The 20,886-nt window shown below is 44.6% G+C and overlaps 1 protein-coding gene across 20 annotated transcripts in view; it reads left to right on the forward strand.

Annotated features, from left to right (window-relative positions):
• Positions 1-4,805: 4,805 nt before the first annotated feature.
• Positions 4,806-20,886, forward strand: part of Bcl11a (BAF chromatin remodeling complex subunit BCL11A) — a 96,724-nt gene continuing 80,643 nt past the window's right edge. For 6 of the 20 annotated variants that reach the window (XM_048804288.1, XM_015479644.2, XM_015479645.2 and 3 more), the window contains exons 1-2: positions 4,806-5,176; positions 12,020-12,349. In XM_048804288.1, coding sequence (XP_048660245.1) covers positions 5,122-5,176; positions 12,020-12,349 — 385 coding nt within the window. In that variant the 5' untranslated portion in view covers positions 4,806-5,121. Of the gene's footprint in view, positions 5,177-5,641; positions 5,880-7,322; positions 7,549-12,019; positions 12,350-20,886 lie in introns of those variants that run through there. The other 14 variants (XM_048804292.1, XM_048804290.1, XM_048804297.1 and 11 more) reach the window with 11 other exon arrangements.

Raw genomic sequence — 20,886 nt, forward strand, 5'->3', positions numbered from 1 at the left:
TTTGAGCTCACTGTCCTTGTTGGGAATCACTTTTAGGTTTAAATGCACTCTCACAGTAGGGTTGCCTGATCCAAGCCCTATTGGTTTCTGGGGAAATGAATAGAATTTGGATGTTTTCATGAATTGTGTTAGGATCTATTAGTTTATTCACTCAAAGACCATTCAATGAGCATCTACTGTGTGCCTAGTATTGTACTTGGAATCCTAGCACAGAATATATATGGAACTGGCAACACTGCCCAGCACTGTGCATCTTGTCAATGTTAGGACTCTAAATTATTTCACCCAGAGAGTTCTAACCAGAACTCCTTGTCTCTTCAAAGGGGCCTCTTAAGTGGTGAGACTACTGCCCCTCCCCCATACATTATTGACTCAGCACACAACCCAGTCTAGAGGCAAGTATAGACTTACATAGAGCCAATTCAGCTTTTTCCTTCCTTTCTTCCTTTCTTTTCTCTTTCCTTTTGGATGGGTCCATCCAGGTATATGAAGGAACTCTCCAGCTCCCAGGGGCCCTCTGAAGAAAGATGCTAGACTGAGTAATGGATCTACTAGGAGCCTCCTGGGGGGAAGTCTGTGTCCATACAGAGGTGTGTCTGCTGCTCTCCAGGGATCTCTTGGGTCTCAGGTTCAGGGTGACACTGGGGATAGAGGAGGAAGAGGAAGCCTACCTGGTTCCTCAAACGCAATCTCCCTCCCTTTTAAATTCATTTCCCATTGTCTAACACCTTAACACACCATCCTCAACAGCCCCAGATTCGAAACGTACATCAAATGCAGGATTGAAACCTGTTTTATTTGTATGAAGAAAACTGCCCATTTTCTATTTTCTGATCTGACAATTAGGAAAAACAAAATAATAATAATGATAATAAAGAAAAGCAGGAAGAAAAAAGGGTGAAAGGATGAAGTCATAAAAGCAAGGTGGGACTGACTATATTTTTAATCATTCATTCAGTCATTCATTTATTTATCTTTAAGTCTATAAAAGTATTTTCCCCTAAAGGCAGAAAGTGAATATTTTATTTTAATCTTGTAGTTTCCATCGAGACAGACCTTTTAACCCTTCATTCTCCAGCTCAGCCCGAGTCCCCAGCGCCAGGCGATCCTCCGCACGAGGGCTGGGGCTGTATTAAGTCTCCCTCTTCGAGCTGTTTGTTGACCACATTCACGTTCAGAGCCCTGGAGCTAAAAGCACTTTACACCATAAAATAAAAGCACTGTCTTTTTTTCTAAAAGGTTACGTCTGGAGGCCACGCGGCTCATACTTCATACCGAAAACTACTGAAAGGACTATGAAATCCTCTATGATTTACACTCTCTCGCTGCATTAGGGTATAGATCTACTCGACTCTAAAAATACGGTGGGTTTCTAACCGACGTGAATATATGTGCATTATTTCAGAAAGTCTGTTAGAAAACTTGTCAACACATTATAAAGCATAAACCAGGACTTGGCTATTAAGTACGGAGATCAGAGGCAGAATATATACTGCAGGAAGTACTGGGGAGTCTCCTCCGCCGGCAAGATAAAAAGTGGGAGGAGGGGAGGGGAGGGGTCGTCTGTTGGCCTGGAGTTTACATGCAGTGTCGTCACCAAAGGTTTGGGAAAGAGCCCACGGAGCGTAATTACCCTCTCAAGGCAAGCAGAAAAGGTTCTACAGCCCCAAACGAAGTTAACTGAAAGACCAGAAAAATATTTTAACATTGTCATAATTTATTGCTTTCTAAAAGCCACTTCTGGAAAGGTAAATATACTAATTGTGTATCCAAGTGTGTGCTTTTAAAGTGACCTTTCACCCCCCCCTACAAAACCACCTGCATCATTAATCAATACTTATGTAATATTTTAAAATCTCTTAAAACAACACATTTTTACTTCTTTAAGCACATGTACGAACTCTCCCCCTCCCCCACTTTTGGGCTCTGTAGCGAGCATCCAGCAGCGATGAGGGAGGGGGGCGTCACCCGCACCGCAGAGCTAGAGGGACGCGGGAGGGGGGTCCGCGACAAGGAGAGATCAAATGCCAACGCACAGCCCTAGTTTTCTAGACTGGGTGAAATCTGGCTGGGGGAGGGGCGGAGGAGAAGGGCAGTCCCCATTTCACCCTGGGCATTTTATGATGGTGAAATTAAATATATGTTAATGGTGGAAACGTCGCTCCTTACCTCTCCATTGGCACCCAAGGAAAGCAGCTGCAAAGCTGGCTTTTTAATGTATGTTTTAAGATGTGGTTTCGGAAGGAACCCCCTGGAATCTGAAACAAGTGCAATAACATAGCAGACCTACTTGTAACTAAGTGCTTAATTTCCTATGATTTTTTTTAAAGAAAATCAATAAAATGTTGCCAGTTATTTATTGGAAATAACCACAGATAGCAGCCCTGATAGGGTGCCGGTTTTAGAGAGCACAATTGTGTAATGAATTGTAATTCAGAAGACTGTTAAATGTGAACCACAGAACCTTTCAGAGGTAATAAAGTCATTACTTTTTACACTACAGCCAACCCTGAAAAGCTTTACACACACCATTATATATAAATCACACATATACAGTATATATTTCCACAACACAATCCTCCCATTTATATATCTTCTCTCTATATGAACTTTTATGGATGGATGGGAACAAGATTCAAATCTGAAAAGCTCCATTCTGAAAGAACCTGACTCACCGTTGTTACCTGAAGGGGCTTTTATTTTATTTATTTATTTTTCAAAGGCCTCCCAGTTGCACTTTCTTCTTCCCTTTCCTTACCTTCCCTCCAGCCATCCAACTCAGTGTCCCACCTACCCTCCAACCCCAGCCGTAGCATTCTTTTGGTAGCTCGGAGACTGATTTAACTAGACAAAAACCCAGATAGTAGTGGAAGAGACGCTGACCTGCTCTGAAGAACTCAGAGAAAAGGGGAAATGGTGTCACGCACACGCCACAGAGCTTTACTGCGAGTGAATCTTCCTGCTTCTTAAAAAGAATTTGAGGTCCCCCCCCTTAAACTGGAGGGAAACAATAACAACAACAAACCCCATTTACACAAACCCAGTTCAGCCCACACCTCTCCTCGTGTTGGGTATCAAAACCTCCTTTCCTCGCTTAGAGGGGCCCGAAGCTTCACCGAGCTAGGCGAGCCAGTCATTTTGTAATAGGTTTGAAACTTTCCTAAGACGACGCAGGAAAAAAAACAGCCGCTTGCCGGAGAAGCTGGGAGGTGGGTGAGCGCGTGCAAGCCCGAGGCCCTTGCTTAAAACAATAAAGCCCCCCGCCGGCTGGGTGAATTTACGGAAACGACACCTCTCAGGCTGAGGAGGGGGATGAGAAAACACGAGGGAATGTGGAGCCGCTTGGAGGAGAGGGAAGGAAGGCTCCTTGCTCTGCAGACACACTCACACATGTCCACCTGCAGCTCGGGGTCTCTCGGGCCGCGGCCACCCGTCTCTACGCTGCACCCTCGGCTCCTCCCTCGGACTTCAGTCCATTTCCACCGCCCTCCCCCCCGCCCGCCGGCCCTTCCCGATTTTGAATCCGAGCGCGATCTCCTCGGCAGCGGCGGCGGCGGCGGCGGCGGCTGCAGGGTGGTGCAGGCAGGCTGGGAGGCTGGGAGGCGGGAGACGCCGGGGGACTTTGCAGGCACGTTCCTGAATAAACTTTCCAATCGCAGGGGGTGCTGTTGCTGTACATTTTACGTAAAACTGAAAGTATCCCACGCCAGAGTGAAGCCCGCTTTTTGACAGCGGCAGCGCGCGTGTGTGTGCGTGTGTGCATTAAAGAGACAGGGGTTTATTTCCAACAGGTCTTCCCTAATTTCCAGGGAACGTCTTGCAGAAAGGCGAGAAGGAGCTGCGGGCTCAGGGTTGTGCGCCACGGCTGCGGGCGCCTGGGGAGTCAGTGAGGCGCTGACCTGGGGCGGTCATCTCGCCACTGTGGCCTTCCCGCGGCTCCTGAGAGCCAGTCACTCTCTCCTTTCCCCATTTTCTCTTTCCCTGGGTAACAGCACAGGAACTGTTGTGCTTCGCCTCTAAGAATCATTTTCTTTTTATCCATCTGCGCTTTTGCAGTTACTCTGGAATGGGAGGGGGTGTGTCCCTCCCAGAGACCCGGCTCCGGGACCTCCCGCGGCGCCGGGAGCACGTTCCCAGGGACTGGGACTCCTGAGATTGCCCGCGCTTTGTCCTCCGGCCCTGGGCTGCTCAGAGAGGTGGAAGCCTTAGTGCCTCCATCGACCCGGCCCCCAGCACTCCCCTCCCTGGGCTGGAACCCGCCCCGACTCTGGCTCCTCGGTCTTTATCCCTCGGTCTCTCTCCCTACGACCCTTGAGAGCTGGGAACTCGGTGCATCCAGTTGCATTAGACTCAGAGGCTTGTTGGGGCTCTCATATCCCAGTCCCTGGTTCGGCTTTGGGGGCGCCCTCCCGGCCCTTGGGCCCAGGCCCGCGCCGTTTCCTTCTCCCCAACCCCCTCCCTCGAGGCCGCCCAGGCTCCAGGAGGCCCCGGCGCTACCCTTCCGGACCCGCAACCCTCCAAACTTGGGCTGGATTCCGCTTCTCCATGCGCTCCCTCCCGCCTCCCCTTGCCCGCTGCGGAGCTGTAACTTGGAGGTTCAGCTCTCAACTTCGGGTGATTTTTCTTTCCTATCCTCTCCGTGGGCAAAGTTTCCTGAGCGCTGCCGCGGGCTCGAGGCTTTCACTTCGGCCCCGGGCGTCAGCAGGCAGGGAGCGAGAGCCGCGGCGGCGGGGAGGGGAAGTGGGTGTGCGCACCGAGAGGGTGTCCGGGAGCAACTCTACCTGGCTTCCCTCCGNTTGGGGCCATTTTTCATTTCTCTCTCTCTCTCTCTCTCCTCTCTCTCTCTCTCTCCTCTATCTCTACTTCTCTCTCTCTCTCTCTCTCTCTCTCTCTCTTTTTTTTTTGCTTAAAAAAAAAAAAGCCATGACGGCTCTCCCACAATTCATCTTCCCTGCGCCATCTTTGTATTATTTCTAATTTATTTTGGATGTCAAAAGGCACTGATGAAGATATTTTCTCTGGAGTCTCCTTCTTTCTAACCCGGCTCTCCCGATGTGAACCGAGCCGTCGTCCGCCCGCCGCCGCCGCCGCCACCGCCGCCCGCCCGCCCCGCAGCCCACCATGTCTCGCCGCAAGCAAGGCAAACCCCAGCACTTAAGCAAACGGGAATTCTCGCGTAAGTAACCCAATAATAGTAATAATTATTATTAATAATCACGAGAGCGCGCAGGACGAGAAGCAAGAGCGAGGGAGAGAGAGAGGTGTGTGCATGCATTTTTAAATTTTTCACGTGAAAAACCTCAGAGTCGAAGTAAAAGAGATTAAAGGGGAAAAAAATCCTCATCACCTCTTGAATCATAGCCGTGTGTGCACTTTTGAGATAGCACGCACCTTTCAATTTTATTTAATTTTACAAAAATTTGACTCCTCCTCTTTTCTCCTTTCCGCCGCTTTATTTCTCTTTTCAAAAAGGAATGCAATGATCCCCCACCCCCCGATTTTGCAAAATAATGAACAATGCTAAGGATGAGAGCAACTCACAGGCAAACCTGGGGGTGGGAGCTGGAGGGAAAGGAGGTTGCTTCCACTCAGCGTAGGAAAACTGAAGGGGGGGGGGAGGCATTCTAAGTCTAAAAAACAATTCCTGGGGAGAAAAGAGGTAAGATCGGCCCTTGGACACCAAAGCGCTCACGGTCAAGTGTGCAGCGGGAGGAAAGTAAGTCATCCTCACAATAGTGAGAAAGTGGGACTGTGGAAAGGGGCCCCCGGCGCTCCTGAGTCTGCGGAGTCGGGAGAGGGGCTAAAGTGGCGGGGAAAGCCTGGTGACCGAGAAGCACGGGAGAAGCGGCCGGCGCTGCCGCCTTTTGTTCCGGCCGGAGGTGGGTGTTTGTCCCGCTGCCTTTTGTGCCGGCTCCTAGAGCTTGCCCTCCTGCGCCGCCGCCGCCGAAGGCAGGAGCTAGGGCCGGGGGAGGAGGCAGCCAGGGGCACGCGGGAGAGGGAGGGAGGGAGCCTGGGCCGCGGCCGCCGGGTTGCGGCTGCCCTTAGAGGCGGCAAGGAGAAGACGTGCAAAATAAATAAATAAAATTTGAATTAAATTAAACTAGGCAAGAGAATGTAAGATTTCTTGCCCTCAAACAGAAGTCAAACGCTCTGCCAGCCCTTTTCTTCACCATTTTCCTCTTTGACTCCCCCCCCCCTTAAAAATCTCACAATCTCTAATGAGGGGGGGCATTGACAATCACCCCCTTCCCCCAAACCCCTTCAGTTGCAAACTTAAAGCGCCGGCGGCACAGAGAGGGAGCGAGGAACTCCCTCCTCTTACTATTTTTTGGAAGATTTTCAAAAAAAGTGGAAGTGGATTTTGATTGGGAAAAATCTCGTGTCTGAATGTTTACAAGCACCGCGTGTGCGGGAGCCTCCTGCCAACAAACAGACAGAGGACCGTGCGCGGCGCGGCAGCCCGGGAGCAGGCGGCGGCCTCGACCGGGCCTCGGCGACCTCGCCGCGCCCCAGTCTAACCCGGGATCGCCCACCCCGCGCCCGCCGCCCACCCGCCAGGCACCGCTGCTGGCCAAACCGCGACTGGGAGCCAGTCCGGCCCGCGGTCCCCGTCCATCCCCAGCACAATGCCCTGATCTCCGGTCCCGACCTCCCAGACTGTGAAATCGGCTGGTTGAAATTCGGTTTTGTAAAGCATTTTTATTTTGCAAAGCAACTGTAAAAGCGCGTTCTGCGCGCCCGCTCCACTTAGCCCCGGGTACTCTCTCGGACTTCTCTTGCTCTGGACCCCGGGGAGGTCACCACGTGCTTTCCCTGCCCCTCTCCCACTCTGTCCGGCCACCAGCCTCCAGCACCCTACCGTGGCCAGACCAGGTTAACGGAGGGGGTGGGATAAGGGAGAAGTGTGTTCTAATATGCATTTTGGGGGTACTGGATCCCAGGACCCTGCACGCTCCACCTTTAGGTTCTTGTCCTTTACCTTGGGCCTGGCTTGGTCGGGGGTCCTCGTGAGCCTGTGTGAGGGGTAGTGGTGGCTAACTCCAGCTGAGCGGCGCCTGGAAAGGCGGGCGTAGGCACTTAGGAAAGTTTGAGAGTAATAGAGAGAAAGGCGTGAGAAGGCCCTCATCAAACCCTGCTCCCGCATTCCTGACTCCTCTTTTAATTTTTGATGCAAGTTTAAAGGACCACCTATACTCGCTTCTGTATTTTTTTTTAAAGGCGGGGGGGATGAGCACTGGGAATTGAATTTTTCACTGGGCCCTGGAACTTGTCACACACTTCGGAAGCTCCCCCGCCCGGGCACGTTGTGGGGCCCTCCCTCTCCCCACCCCCGCGCATCCCTCCCTCGCGCTCTCCCCCGCCCCCACTCCCCCGGCCGCGCCGGATGCGGAGCAGACGCGGCGCGCGGCGGTGTGAAGTTACTACCCGGCCAGGTACCGGCGGGAAGGAAGGGCAGTGTTCGCTGGACTCGGGAAAGCCGGGCCATTCGGAAGGATGCAGTGGGGGCTCAAAGGATCGACTGGGGCGCGCAGTCCGAACTGCTCCCTGGTACCTCCTCCCTCTTGGGTCCATTTCGGGACACTCCAGAATGGGAGGGTTAGTCTCCCTGCCAGTCCCAGTGCGGGCACTGGGTTAGGGGGCCAGATTTTGTGGGGGTACGGAGATCGTTCCTTTCTCTAATTTTTGGGTGCGCAGAGGGGGCGGGAGCCATTCCCGGTCCTCAGGAACGCCCCCCCCCACTTTGCTACGTGGGCTGAATGAGCCATTCGGTCGCTAGGAGGCAGAACAAGATCAAGAAAGCTCAGCGAACTTGAACCTGTACCAGAGCCTCCCCCACCCCCTGCCCGGCGTTCCTTGGCCGGGGAGGGACGAGCTTTGCGAGGGTGGGGGTGGGGGTAACGAACGGTTGGGCAGAATTCCCTTTCTTCCCCCCACCCCCATCACCCCTTGTGTCTTTGTTCTTCATTTTGACTTTAAAAATGCTTCTGGCCAGGGCCGGGAAGAGGCGACCGGGCGCGCGGCCGCCACCCCTGTGCGCGAGCAGAGGAGACCAGTGTATCGGGCGCGGAGCGGGGTGCAGTTTTCGCTTTCTTTCGGGCCAGGCATTTTTGGTACCAAGAAAAGGGTAGTGCGCGCTCTCAGGCTTCAGGGCACCGCCGAAGGGAGGAATATATAGCAAGTTTGCATTTGATCTCCAGGTTCACTCTCTCAACCCCTCTTCCCCACGCAAAGCACAGGTCTCGGCGGCTAAGGCAGGCATGCCGGGCAGCTCTGCAGCCCAATGCTCCCCCTCCCCGCCTCCCGCAGCTCTCGCCTCGGAGCCCGAAATCACAACAATAGTAATAGTTACCATCATAATGATGCGGGCAAGCAGCGTCATTAATAATGAATAACCGTGGCCGCCGCCTGACGCACACCGGGTGCATAGACTTGCGAGGGGAAAAAGCATTTGCACAGATCCTGTAAAGTAAAAAGTGTTAGCGTGTGGGAGAATGAATTTCAGGACCAGCTCTTGGGGGTGTGTGTGTGTGTGTGTGGTCTCTTATACANGAGAGAGCGCGAGAGAGAGATGAAACCAAGACTGCACCAGGTTAACCAGCCGAATTTTCCAAACCTCACTTCCTTTTCACCAACTGGCGGGCCTAGGGAACCATCACCCCGCGGCCCGGCTGTGGGCGTCAGGCTGCAGTGGAGGCCCCTGGCTGCCCGCCGCCGCTGGGCCCTGGGTCCGGGTCCCAAGGCCGCTGCTGCACGTGTTCGCAGCTAGCGCGGCCAGATCCTGTAGCCTGGAGGCTGATCGCTTTGTGCCTCAGAGTCCGGGCGGCCCAACTTCACTTTCTGCACTGCCCACCCCATGCTGGGCCCCCGGCCTGGGGCCTGCAGCCTCTGGCTTCGCTTTTGTTTCTTTGCTTTTCCTCCTTTGCATTTCATCCTCCCGTTTGCTTTACCCTGTTAGGAAAATTCTAGGGGAAGGACTTGGAAAGCAAACTTGAAGACACATTTCCCTTTACCCCTCCCCCCTCCCCGGCAGTCCTCATTTCCCTTGCTTCTTCCCGACATTTTTTCTAAGGATTTTTTAAAAAAAATTTATTCTTTTGCAACTACAGAAAAGAGGAAAGAGATCTCAGTCAGCCTCCGGGACACTGAGACGTTCCAGTACGTTTTGCTGAACGCAGAAGCATTTTATTTTCTATTTCTTCCTTCCCTTGTAGAGAGAATTCGCGGCTAATTATTATGATTATTTGCCCACTCCCTTCCACTTCAATCGAGGACTCCCCGCTTTGTAGCTAGAGTTAGGCCGGAGCTTAGAAACGATGGTTTTGTGGGGGGAAGGAGGATGGAGTTGAGTTGAGGGAGGGGGTAAAATGACTGAGGTTAGGAATGTTTTTAGGGAAAGAGGAATTTGCATTAAAATACAGAGAAATTATCTGATGCCCAGAAAGGAAATGTTGATTGCCACTGAGAAAAGATGTCAATGTAAATCAGTAGACTTGCAACAAGAGAATTGTATTTTCATATTTTCTTTGTCCCCCACTTCGTCTGATTTTTAATAATATAGCAGCAATAATAAAAACACGTTTGAGTCTTTCTCTGAACATTTCTAACCAAATGTTTTTCAAGGAGCCGATGTTAAATGTATTTCATACATTAGGATATAATTCTTGTTAATTAGCAATAATTTACGTTAAGAGCATAGAAAATGTTGAGGTTACAGGTTTTATATCTGTACATTTGATCATCTTGTTATTTTCAAGAACTTTGCCTCCTATAAAATTAATTAGGTGAAATGTGGAGGTGTAATCAGCAACCTGTGAATTACCACTTCATTTCCTGGTTTTGATTGTAAATCAGTTCAGTCACTACATTTAGAAGACTTTAACCAAGTCTGTTTTGTACCGAATTACCTTTAACTATTTGATACCTAGGAGAATATTTCCTTTTGCTTCTAAATAATAATCTCACATTCAGGAACATGTCAGGCCTTGGGAATTAAAAAACAAGCAAACCCATTTCTTAATGGTGGCATTTGTAAAAATGTTTTAACTTTAATAAAATATTTTTTTTCCTTGAGTCTTCTTTCCGTCTGCAAACCTCAGCACCTGTAGTTAATGCTAAACAATAACAACAACAGCAAAAAGCCAACATTTGTCAGTGTGTACTTAATTCAAATAGCAGGGATCTTGGAGATGATTTCCCTATTCCATTCTTCACTTGGTCAAAATGAAAGCAAAATGTAGGAGAAAAATGACAGAAAGACACAAAGCAAAAGCACTTCCATTCCTCTCCTTTTATGCATGTGCATTTTGAATTTACCTTTTGGCCAGAATGTTGGGCAAAGAAACATTTAAGTGCTTACTTTGCTGTCTTTATTAGTAGGGAGATAACCTTCATATTCCTGTGGTGACCTTATGTTAAATTAGGAGGTGTACCAGAGGCTAGAAATTATGACATGTCCTACTTGAGCACAGGTGCAGCTAGGCAGGGCTCTCTCAATATTATTTCACCCAGCACATCTGGGAGTTACTCCAGATCTTCCCCCTCAATATTCAGCCTGGGTAGGGTTGAAATAAATTTAACCTGAGTTCACTGGATTTTTGCACTTTATCAAAATCTGTTCCAATATTCTACACTCAAATTAAAATCTATTTTTTGATTCTCTGTGGCTTTAAGTTCATTAAATGTGAAATTGGCAGCTTGCTAAAGAAGGTCAGACTGATTAACTGTTTAAGACTTGTACATTTTCTGCTTCACTTTTTTTTTTTAACTGGCAACATCCTGGTGGTGTTTTGTATTTTATGATTTTTGTGGGGGATAGAGCAAGCATAATGTTTCACAAGCAGAGACTTCCCAGATCTCCTTTCCCCTCTGGAAGGTTAAAAAAAAATGATAGAAGCGGTTCAAATAGATGCTGGAGTATTTTGGTATAAAGTGGGAAAGAAAGAAAGAAAGAAAGAAAAACAGGACAGAAAGACATGTCTACCTTGTTATACCATCCGCTGGTGATTATGTGTGCAGAAATAGTCCCATAATGAAGCGTTTTGGAGCTCATTCAGAAAATTAGTCAACTTTGACAACATTAGGCGAAGTATTTCAAGTCTAAAGAAAGGACTTCTCAGCCCTTTTCTGAAATGTGGCGTTTGCTTGACCATTCTGATTTTTATGTCATGGATGCCACCAAGTGCAAACATGTTTAGAATATTTTAGGCTTTCCTTTCTTCAGAATGAAAAAATGACTAATTGGCTTATTTTCTTAAGTACTCAAAGTATCCCATTTAGCTAATGTGTCTGAGAAGAATTGCCAGTGAATTTGGTATTTCTTTGATTTTGTGGCACTGCTGAGAGTAGGATCAGAAAGATTTTTGGCAGAGTGAATTATGCTGCTTTATGATTATTACTTAGATCCGTTTCACAGGTGAATCCAGTAGTTTTTTTTTTTGTTACAGCAGTGTAAATGTGGCACATTGTGCTATAGTAGCTTTCTTATTCATGAAACTGTGTCTGTATACTTAAGTGTATATACATTCACACACAAAGAGTATATGTGTTTATTCACCTCTCTTTTTCTTTGGCATAATAAACAACTTGGTGTACAGGATAAAAAGAAACAAATTTGGTTTCAATCCATGTTTTTACCAGTTTTTCTTGGTAGTTATTATTTAAGCATTCTTTATGCTCCTTGTGTTAACTATTTGTTTAAGTCACATTCTTCCAAAACTTATAAACCAGACCTATTTGAAGTGTGTGTGTGTGTGTGTGTGTGTGTGTTTCCTTTGGAGTTACACAAGTCAGACAGGTTTTTTTGAATACATGATGATTTGCTTCATTGATAAGTGCACTTTCTTGTTGATAACCTCCACATCGTTATACATTTTGCATGCTCAAATTTTTCTGTTACATAGAGAAATTTAGAAACACTTAATGTGAGGTGGAAGGGTGGGATGGGGTTGAGAATGTATTTTCCCCCTTTTCTCTCCCCTCTGGCACTTTAATAATTGTGCTTTTGTTTTTCCAACCACAGCCGAACCTCTTGAAGCCATTCTTACAGATGATGAACCAGACCACGGCCCGTTGGGAGCTCCGGAAGGGGACCATGACCTCCTCACCTGTGGGCAGTGCCAGATGAACTTCCCATTGGGGGACATTCTTATTTTTATCGAGCACAAACGGAAACAATGCAATGGCAGCCTCTGCTTAGAAAAAGCTGTGGATAAGCCACCTTCCCCTTCACCAATCGAGATGAAAAAAGCATCCAATCCTGTGGAGGTTGGCATCCAGGTCACGCCAGAGGATGACGATTGTTTATCAACGTCATCTAGAGGAATTTGCCCCAAACAGGAACACATAGCAGGTAAATGAGAAGCAAGGAGAAAAGCTGTTTGCATGTTTTCTTTTCATTTTCAGAGGCGCTGTAGCCAGGCAGTAAGGAGTGGTGAAGTGCTTTCTGTATATCTCATGTGACTGTCCATGACAGCCCTGTAACGTTAAAATAATCATTCCTATTGCATATGTCCAGAACACAGAAAATAAATATTTTCCACCTCATGGAGTCAGATGTAGGTGGAATAGGTACACACACCTGACACCCTCTCTCTGGATCTGCTGACTCTGAATTTCTTTCCTTCTCAATGACTGCCTTCTTCTCATTTTAAAGTGTTGAACCTTAACTACACCCAGCCCAGCTTTCAACATCCATTTCTGGCCTTGGTGACTTGTCAGAGGCAAAGCGGCCACATAGACATTTGTGGTTCAGCCAATGACCTGCCTGACTCAGGATACCTGGTTGGGCCTCCCTAGCAGTGCAGTCAGTTCTCAAGGCTTCCCTGAAGTGGGGTGGGCTGTCAGGGTGGCTTGGAGAGGATGGAAAGAGTTAACTGAGCTCCAGGGCTAGCCTTGGATCCATATTGGCTGTCAGCCCGTATGGGGCTGTAATTAAACACAGCCCCGTGGTGGGATGACACCGTGACCTTGACTTTAAGATGCCATTTTCGACTGGCCAGGCCAGAGTAGAGAGGGCAGTTGCTGAAGCGCACAGACATGCTTACTCGAAAAGTTTAAGGGCATGTTGGAAATTTCAAAAGGTTGGTTTGACAGGAACGGCTGCTCCCTGCAGCCTGCCTCCTAAGCTCAATGATAAATGCTTCTCTGTGCTCTCTCTTGTCTCTGATGTGGTTTTGACAGATGTATCTTGATTTTGTTTGTGGTTTACACAACCACATGTCACCCTTACAAATGTCCAGTCCAGACTCCACTGTTTCTGCTATAACACAATGTAAAATTTTTCTTGGAAAAAATACATATACATATTCAACAGCTCTCTCTCCTTCGGTTAATTTTACCAGGGAGGTAGCTAGATGTGTGGGTTTCTTAGCAGCTCAAGGGGAAAGTAATTAAAGGCTAAGAGAGGGACTTAAATTCCTTACTCTGAGTGATAAACAGCAACACTATATGGTGACCCTTAAGATACTTTTTGATTTAGCACATTAGACAAAGCAAGTGGTGAGAGAAACACCACGCCTGTCAATGAATGGATCACTTTCTTCCACACCCCCCCCACCCCAAGCAGAAGATTTGTTCGGTTTTAGGAAAGGTAGTGCATATAATCAATCAATGGATTCCCTGAAATTTGTCTCTCTGACATAGTTTGACCACAGAGTTAAACCATAATAGGTCAGTGCCTAGAGAGGAGTAAATGTCATATAATCCCCACCCCCCAATTTGATCATTAAAATCAAACATGGCATCTTCTTTCTTTCTTAAAAAATGTTTTCTGTAGTAACACTCAGATACTTTTCCTTTAGTGAAATGAGAAGTCTGCTACCAGAAAAGCTGCATTTGTGAAGTGTTTTTCTTAAATATACCACATTTAGCTTATGTGACACATAGGTTAAGGTTTTCATCTCCCCCCACCCCACAGTAGGATATGGCAATGACCATTTCCATGTGCTGTCTTGTGACTGGAAGGAAAATGAACAGAAGTGTAAGGCATGATTAATGAAGCAAGAGCAGGCGGAAGGGGATTTGTCGTCTTTGGAGATCCAAAGCCTTGCTAAATCACCAAATATGGAGTAACGCTTGCGTGATGTAACACCGTATTTACATATCGAGCTGCTCGTTTAAAAGACAAAACACAGTGTCTGTCAGGCAAGAATTAAAACCACACTTCTTACTGAGGTTCCAGATAGTTATTCAGTCTCAGATTAACCAGCTTGAAATTCTGGACCTCTGTATTTAGAGGAGGATTCTGAGGCTGGGGAAGGCCTTATAAATAGTTAAGGCTTTTTACTCTTACAGTTGTGAATCTACATGGGGAAAGAAATTGGCTTTAATTCTCTGGTTGTCATAATGGTTCAGTTCCCTTTTTTTTTTTTTTTGGAACTGGTTTAATAGCAGAGCCTAGAGAAGTCCCTTCCGCCAACAACAAATAAAGCAAATTCAAGATATACTTTATGAGGCTAATCTGACATAGTTGCACTGAGATGGAAAGCTATCTAAGATAGTCAATGGGTGCACAAGTGCTTGGACCCAGGTGAGGTAAACCTTGCAAACAGGAATAATTACAAAGTCGTGATTCCTTTCATTGTGTTTAATCACCTGTTCCCACCCTGGAATTGGCTGAACATAAATAGCATGGTCACATCTCAAAGTGAGATGTCAGTAACTAGAATCATGACTTATCATAATTCACAGTAATGAATTAAGAGTTTCCTATGGTGAAATTAACATTCTACCAATGCACATAAATTATGATGCTCTGGCCCCCAGGTGCCCCTGAAGTGAAGTTCTGGAAAGACGGCTGTGTTACTCCCAGCCCATTTCTCTAATGCACATCTCCACAATTCTAAGTCTGCTTTTCTCCTCCTCCTCCTTCTTATGATGAGGAAGGAAACAATAACAGTAATCATTCAGTAGATATTTGAATTGTGTGTCACAAAAAGAAAGGAGAAGCAATGTCTGTATTAGGAAAGAGATATATTGATGAATCTCTGGAAGAATATGTTTGGCAACTACATAAAAGGTAGTCATTTAAGCACGCTGTGTAGGAAAGGCTTTATTAAACTGATGTAAGTTGGATTTGAGTTCATAGTGTGCTCTGTGCCATTTTGTAGAAAGGAAGCAGGAATAAAACCGTGACAGATCTTCGTCAGATAAATAAAGCTTAGAATTTGGGGCTTTCAAATAGGAGAATAAGGTAGAGTTCATAAGCTCTGTAAAATAGTGTGCATTTTGACTGTGCTCAGGCTTCCCAAAGCTGAGTGGTTTTTGGAAGATGCTTTTTACCTGGTGAATAGATGGTATGTGCTCCCACACTCCATCCATGTGCAGGTGTTACCTGTGCCCAGGTCAGGGTTGCTTTTTCCATTTTATTCAGATATGTGGCATATTGTGTGATTGTGATCTACAGAGACCACTGAAATAGTATTAATTGAACTGGAAATATACCTTATATTGTGTGGGCCCAGTCTGTCAATATGTGTGTGGAAGTACTCACCATCAGATACAAGCAGCTTTAACTGTCAGTCAGAGCTTTCAATATGGATTTTGTTGTTTTTGAGTCTCTTATTTTATAATGGGGGAAATATTCATCGAAGATTAGTGGATGTGAAACTGCTGTTTTCTTACAGAGAAGGCCAAAAATATTAATCCACAGTGTCAGATTTGGAGTTTTGACTTATTGCACATAGGAATCTTTAAATTAGGGTTCGACTGTCATAGAAGTTAGTATTTAAGGGAAATGGGGAAAATATAATAAATCCCATAAAGTGCAGTCAAGTCTGGTGTTATTGATATGTAACATTGTTTTCTCCTTAAAATATTGAACATAAACATATCAGGATATTGGAAATATTTGCCTAGACAGTATAGCTGATATCTAGATAATGATATGTAAGACAGAAACTCTCATGAAGGGGGTTATACTAATTTTAAATGGAAAAACATTAGCATGTTGCTTACAGGTAAATCAAGTATAACGTATTTGTGCTTTTCAGAATTTAGAAAATCAACTTGCCTTTTCTTTTTGTACCCATTTTAATTCTTTCCTAACTCGAACTGGAGGATGTATTTGTATACTTTATGGTATAATTGTAAATGAGAGTATAAATTATAGTATCCTATTATAACTACTTATTTTTCATTTCTCTTCATTTGTGTGATTCTGAATAAAAACTACTGACCTCCGAAGTGAATTTTCAAGCCTAGCAGCTAAAACAAACAAACAAACAAACAAACAAACAAAAAAACCAAAACATCAGCACTTAAAAAAAAAAATCAACCAATATACTGGCAAACATTTTATTTACCTTCAGAATCCAGAGAGTTGAGAATATTGTTTTCTAATAAATACCTAGGATATTTCCATAGGGAGCTCTGTTTGTGAATCCCCTACCCAAAGACTCATGTTCATGAAACTGGGAGTCCTATATACAAGCTGTATTTGTAAATAAGACAGAGAAAGGTTGTGAACTGGCAGCTTGGATGTTTTGTCAAAGTACAATGTCAGAGAAACTCTTTCTAAGACAAATTGTAAATAGAACTGTCACAGTGATTGCATGATTGAGCCGCAGAAGTGTCCTACAATTGTTGGCATTGTCAGAGGACTTTTGAAAGCTTAATTAAACACGGTGGCCCGCATGGCTGCTAAATTTACTTTGGAAAGCCAAAAAGAAAAAAATATATATATCTAAAATGTGTAAGATCCCAAAGATCCCAAAGTTCTTCAGACAGTGCCCTTTTGGTGGCACAGAAAAGATGCATTGTGCATTTTCTGAGTTGTCTTTTATAAATAATAGTTTTGAGAATAGGTCCACGTGATATGAAGATCATCCTGTGTGTGATGTGGAGATTGTGTTAGTTTTTCTGTCTCCTGCTGTTACAGACAGTTAATGTAAAAATGGCCTTTTATTGGAAACACAAATATGTATTCACTTCAAGAACAGGAGCAGAGGGGGACAAAGTTTCCCTCCCATTCTCTGTGTTTATTCTATGAAAGCTTAAAAAAAAAAAACAGTGCTGTAATTTCTCAAATCACCCCTTCCCTTGTTGTGTTGCAGGTTGTGCCTTTTCCTTTAAAGGATCTGAAATATGTTTTGCACACCTTTCTCCCAGTGAATGTGGAATTTAATTGTGGAGCTGCCCATGGGCTGAAAAATGTAACTGGGTGTAGAAACATGTAGGCAGGGTCAGGATAGGCACCTTCAGCTCAGGGAAGAGGCGAGTTGGATGCATATTAATGGCACATTTTAGATTCCTGGAAAATCATTAATTTCACACTGCAGTCTCCATGTAGTTTGGTAAATGTGGGAGGGCTAAATGGGGGTACCTAACAAACATGTGAATCCTGGGGCAACATTTTTCAGATTTTCATGATTTCTTAATGAAGGCGTTTAATAAAGGAGAAGAGATGAATGTTGGCTTTGCACACCAGTCAGTGAGCAAGGGAGAAAGTTTGTCTTTCCTTTGGGGGAAAATATTAAATTTAAAAGAAAGTAGAAAGCCCAGCTAGGGAGATGCACTGAGATTGCGTCACTTGATGTTAATTTAATCCACTTTGGTTGGTCTGTTCACACCCTTTATTGCACAAAGAAATCATTTGACAAGATTTACCCCAAGCCCAAGTCTGTTTTTACATACAGTAGTACCAGCTTTGTGCAATAAAAAGCACTTAGCATCAAGCTGGACCCAGCCTGGCACCTTGCCACTTTTTTAGCATGAGATTTAATCACCAAGGATCTTTAGTACCTTTCTGCTTGTTCAGATTTCATTTGGGTCATGGCTATGTCAGCAGTGTTGTTATTTCAAGGATTTAAAAAAAAAAAGATTTTAACTGAGGGCCCACTTTTAATATTAAATCAAGCAGGTTTTTATTTTATGTGTCAATTTGGAGGACATTAATAAAGTTCATAAAATATGTCCAGAGTATATAATTTAAAGGAGAATGACTAGTATTTTTATTTGTAATATGACTAGAAAATTGACCATCGAATCCTTTTCTCCTCTGTCTTTTTTCCTGCTCAGGTAGATAAGCACCCTTAAACTATTTCTGCCCTTTACTGCCAGGGTATAGAGCACTGGCCAATATCAGTAAATTTACCTTTGTAATTTGCCATGTAGTTTTTACAACAATGACCTAATTAATTTGAGCACGAACCATATTATTGCTACTGGAGTCATTTTCTGTCACAAACTTAATTTCCAGGAAATGTAACCTGACGAATAAGAATTCTTCAGCTCTCCACATGTGCTCCTAGAGACCAAAGGCAGATTTAAAATAATAATAATAAAAAAAGGCCAGCATTATTAAAGCCAGTATGCTTGATGCCAAACTCAATTTGAAGCCAGTAAACATCGGGCTGTATTTCTAATCAGTTTTAGAATGTAACGTATTCCAAATTGGGTTCACTGGAATTTGTCTCCCTGCTTTTTACTGGCCAGCTGCACTCCCTATGCATTTTTAAAACATTTCAGCAAAGGCTTTTGCTGTTCTTAGCAGGGTTAGTAACTTGGGGTCTATTTCTGAGCTCATTCGTCATTCTGCGATGGCATTGAGTTAGGTTGGCAAGGGAAGGATTTGAGGCATGGGGGGTGGTGAGGTCACTTCTGATCCCAGCAGGGAATAGGTGAGCTTCATTTGCCTTTACAATAGGCGCACAGTTACTGCACCTTGGAGGAGCTCTCAGGTGCCGCTCAGATGGGCACATGTAAATGCCCTGTCAGATGCGGAGCCGGAATATTAATGCTTCTTCCACCACCGCGCCATAATAAAGCTGTACACAGCAAGCTTAATATGCAGCTAGTCTGGGGAATTGTATAAACTTAGATAGCCCAGTGTGAAAGACAGCAATGGAAGAATGCTCGCTATGCCACAGTTTCCATCTTGTTCTCCTTTGATCTATAGCAAAATGAAAACATCATCCTGTCCTCCTCTTGGAGTTGTCTCCCCAACTCTGCCACCTTCCCATCTACCACCAGAATTTTTTTTGCATGTGCTGGTATGGAGAAATGGGACATAATTTGTTTCATATGGTTAATTACAGGCGTTTGAATATTTAAAATTTTAAATAGCCACAGTTCCAGCTTTTCCTGTTAAAAGTATGTGATTTGAACAAAGGGATTACAGTGTAAATATTCGTGGTGATTTGCAACACCCCTCTTTCCTATTAAACACACACACACACACACAGTTTAAATCTAGTGCTGACTTAAAGGACTTCACCTTCATTTGTACTTTTTTTTTTTTAACCAACTCTCAATTGGAACTCCATTAAAATGTTTTACCATTTTATTTTTGAGTCCGATGTTGCTTGAGGTTTTAAACAGGATTTTGATAATGTGTTCATTTAACAGAATCAACAGCTGTCAGAACCAGTTGTGGTAAATCCACAAAACGTATAAAGAAAAATACACACGTCTCCTGAAACAAAACACTTGGAAAAATAAGGTGCCAAGAACTGGCAAATTAGAAGTTTGCAGACAGGGAACTGAAGTGGCTCAGTCTCTTGGTTTGCCCTAGAGACTGATCTGAGCAGATCTGATGCAATGCTGCTGGGAGGTGGACTTGAGCAGGTTGCTCCTTAAGGCAAAGCTGTGTGCTACTGACGTGTGCACATGAGGTAGGCTGGGCCTCGGTTCGCTCCCTCTGCTCCCTCCTTTTTTCTTTTGGATCTCTTTATATAGATAAAATATCAAGTTCTTAAGAGTGCTAAACAACAAATTATATCCACCTAAAGGTGAGATGATCGGGTTTAAACTTCCTGTAAAAGAGGCGAGAAGGCGCCTCCCACACCCTTTTCCAGATAGGGTTGGCAGAGTGTTATTCAGAACCGAATCACTCTCCGCCATGCAATTCCCAGTGGGAACCTGGAGCAGGTATGTTGATGAAGGGGATACCTGGGGACCTTTGGTCACTCACAATGAGTTTTTGTTTGTATCCTCACTGTTGTTAGCACTGGCGCTGAACAATTACACCCACAATTTGATCTCAGTTTTAGATAGAGGTAAATCCATTGATTAAAAACTCCTATTAACATAAAGAATGGGATTATTATGAAACCTGCAAAGGTGATTTCAGAAGGAACAAACCCCCAACCCCTTCTATTTTCTTTTTTTGAACTTTCTAAAAAACACCAGGAAGGGTCCTGCCAAGCATCAGGGCATTTAAATGTATATTCATCATTTGTTCATTTTCTTGATATGTAATAATGCATTAAAAAGAAAAGCTTTGAGGAGAGTCACATTTGTTAATTTTTAGGGAAATAAGATGAATCTTGGATTCTTAGTTTAGTTGGAGCACAATGTACTACGTGGCAAGTCTGATCTTTTATGTTTCAAATATAGTTTCTCTTTGGGCAAAAGAACACAAACCCCCCAAAACCATAAAACAGAACCTGAAGCACTTTCCTTCACCAATTGCAGATATACCACGATTTCATGATTTATTTACATTTAAAGGCAAGCCCATAATGAACCATTTACTGCCCATTTTAACTCCTCTACCCCAAATCCTTTGAGGTCACAGTTAAAACAGTGCATTAACCAATGTTAAAATTGAAATCTCAGGAGTTTCTCTCTCCTATTCCATCCCACCTTAAGACTTAAACAAAAGAAAAAAATTATTCTTTTACATTTAAAAGTGAACATTGGCTACTGAAGAATGATTTAAAGGCGGAAAAAAATTTTAATAATAAATCGTAACCTTCTCATGTTATGTTTTTGTTATGTTAAGGGGAAAAAATCAATAAGGAAAAATTTAATTCTGATAAAGATACTCTTGGATCTTTGAAAACAACTGCTGTCCTTTTAACTAAAACATTTGAGCAGCTTCAAAGACTATGTATTTCTTCTGATCTTGGAGCTGTGTGACTGGTAGCAAGAAAGAAAAAAAAATCT

Source organism: Marmota marmota, unplaced genomic scaffold (assembly GCF_001458135.2).
Source record: "Marmota marmota marmota unplaced genomic scaffold, marMar, whole genome shotgun sequence".
Taxonomy (NCBI): domain Eukaryota; kingdom Metazoa; phylum Chordata; class Mammalia; order Rodentia; family Sciuridae; genus Marmota; species Marmota marmota.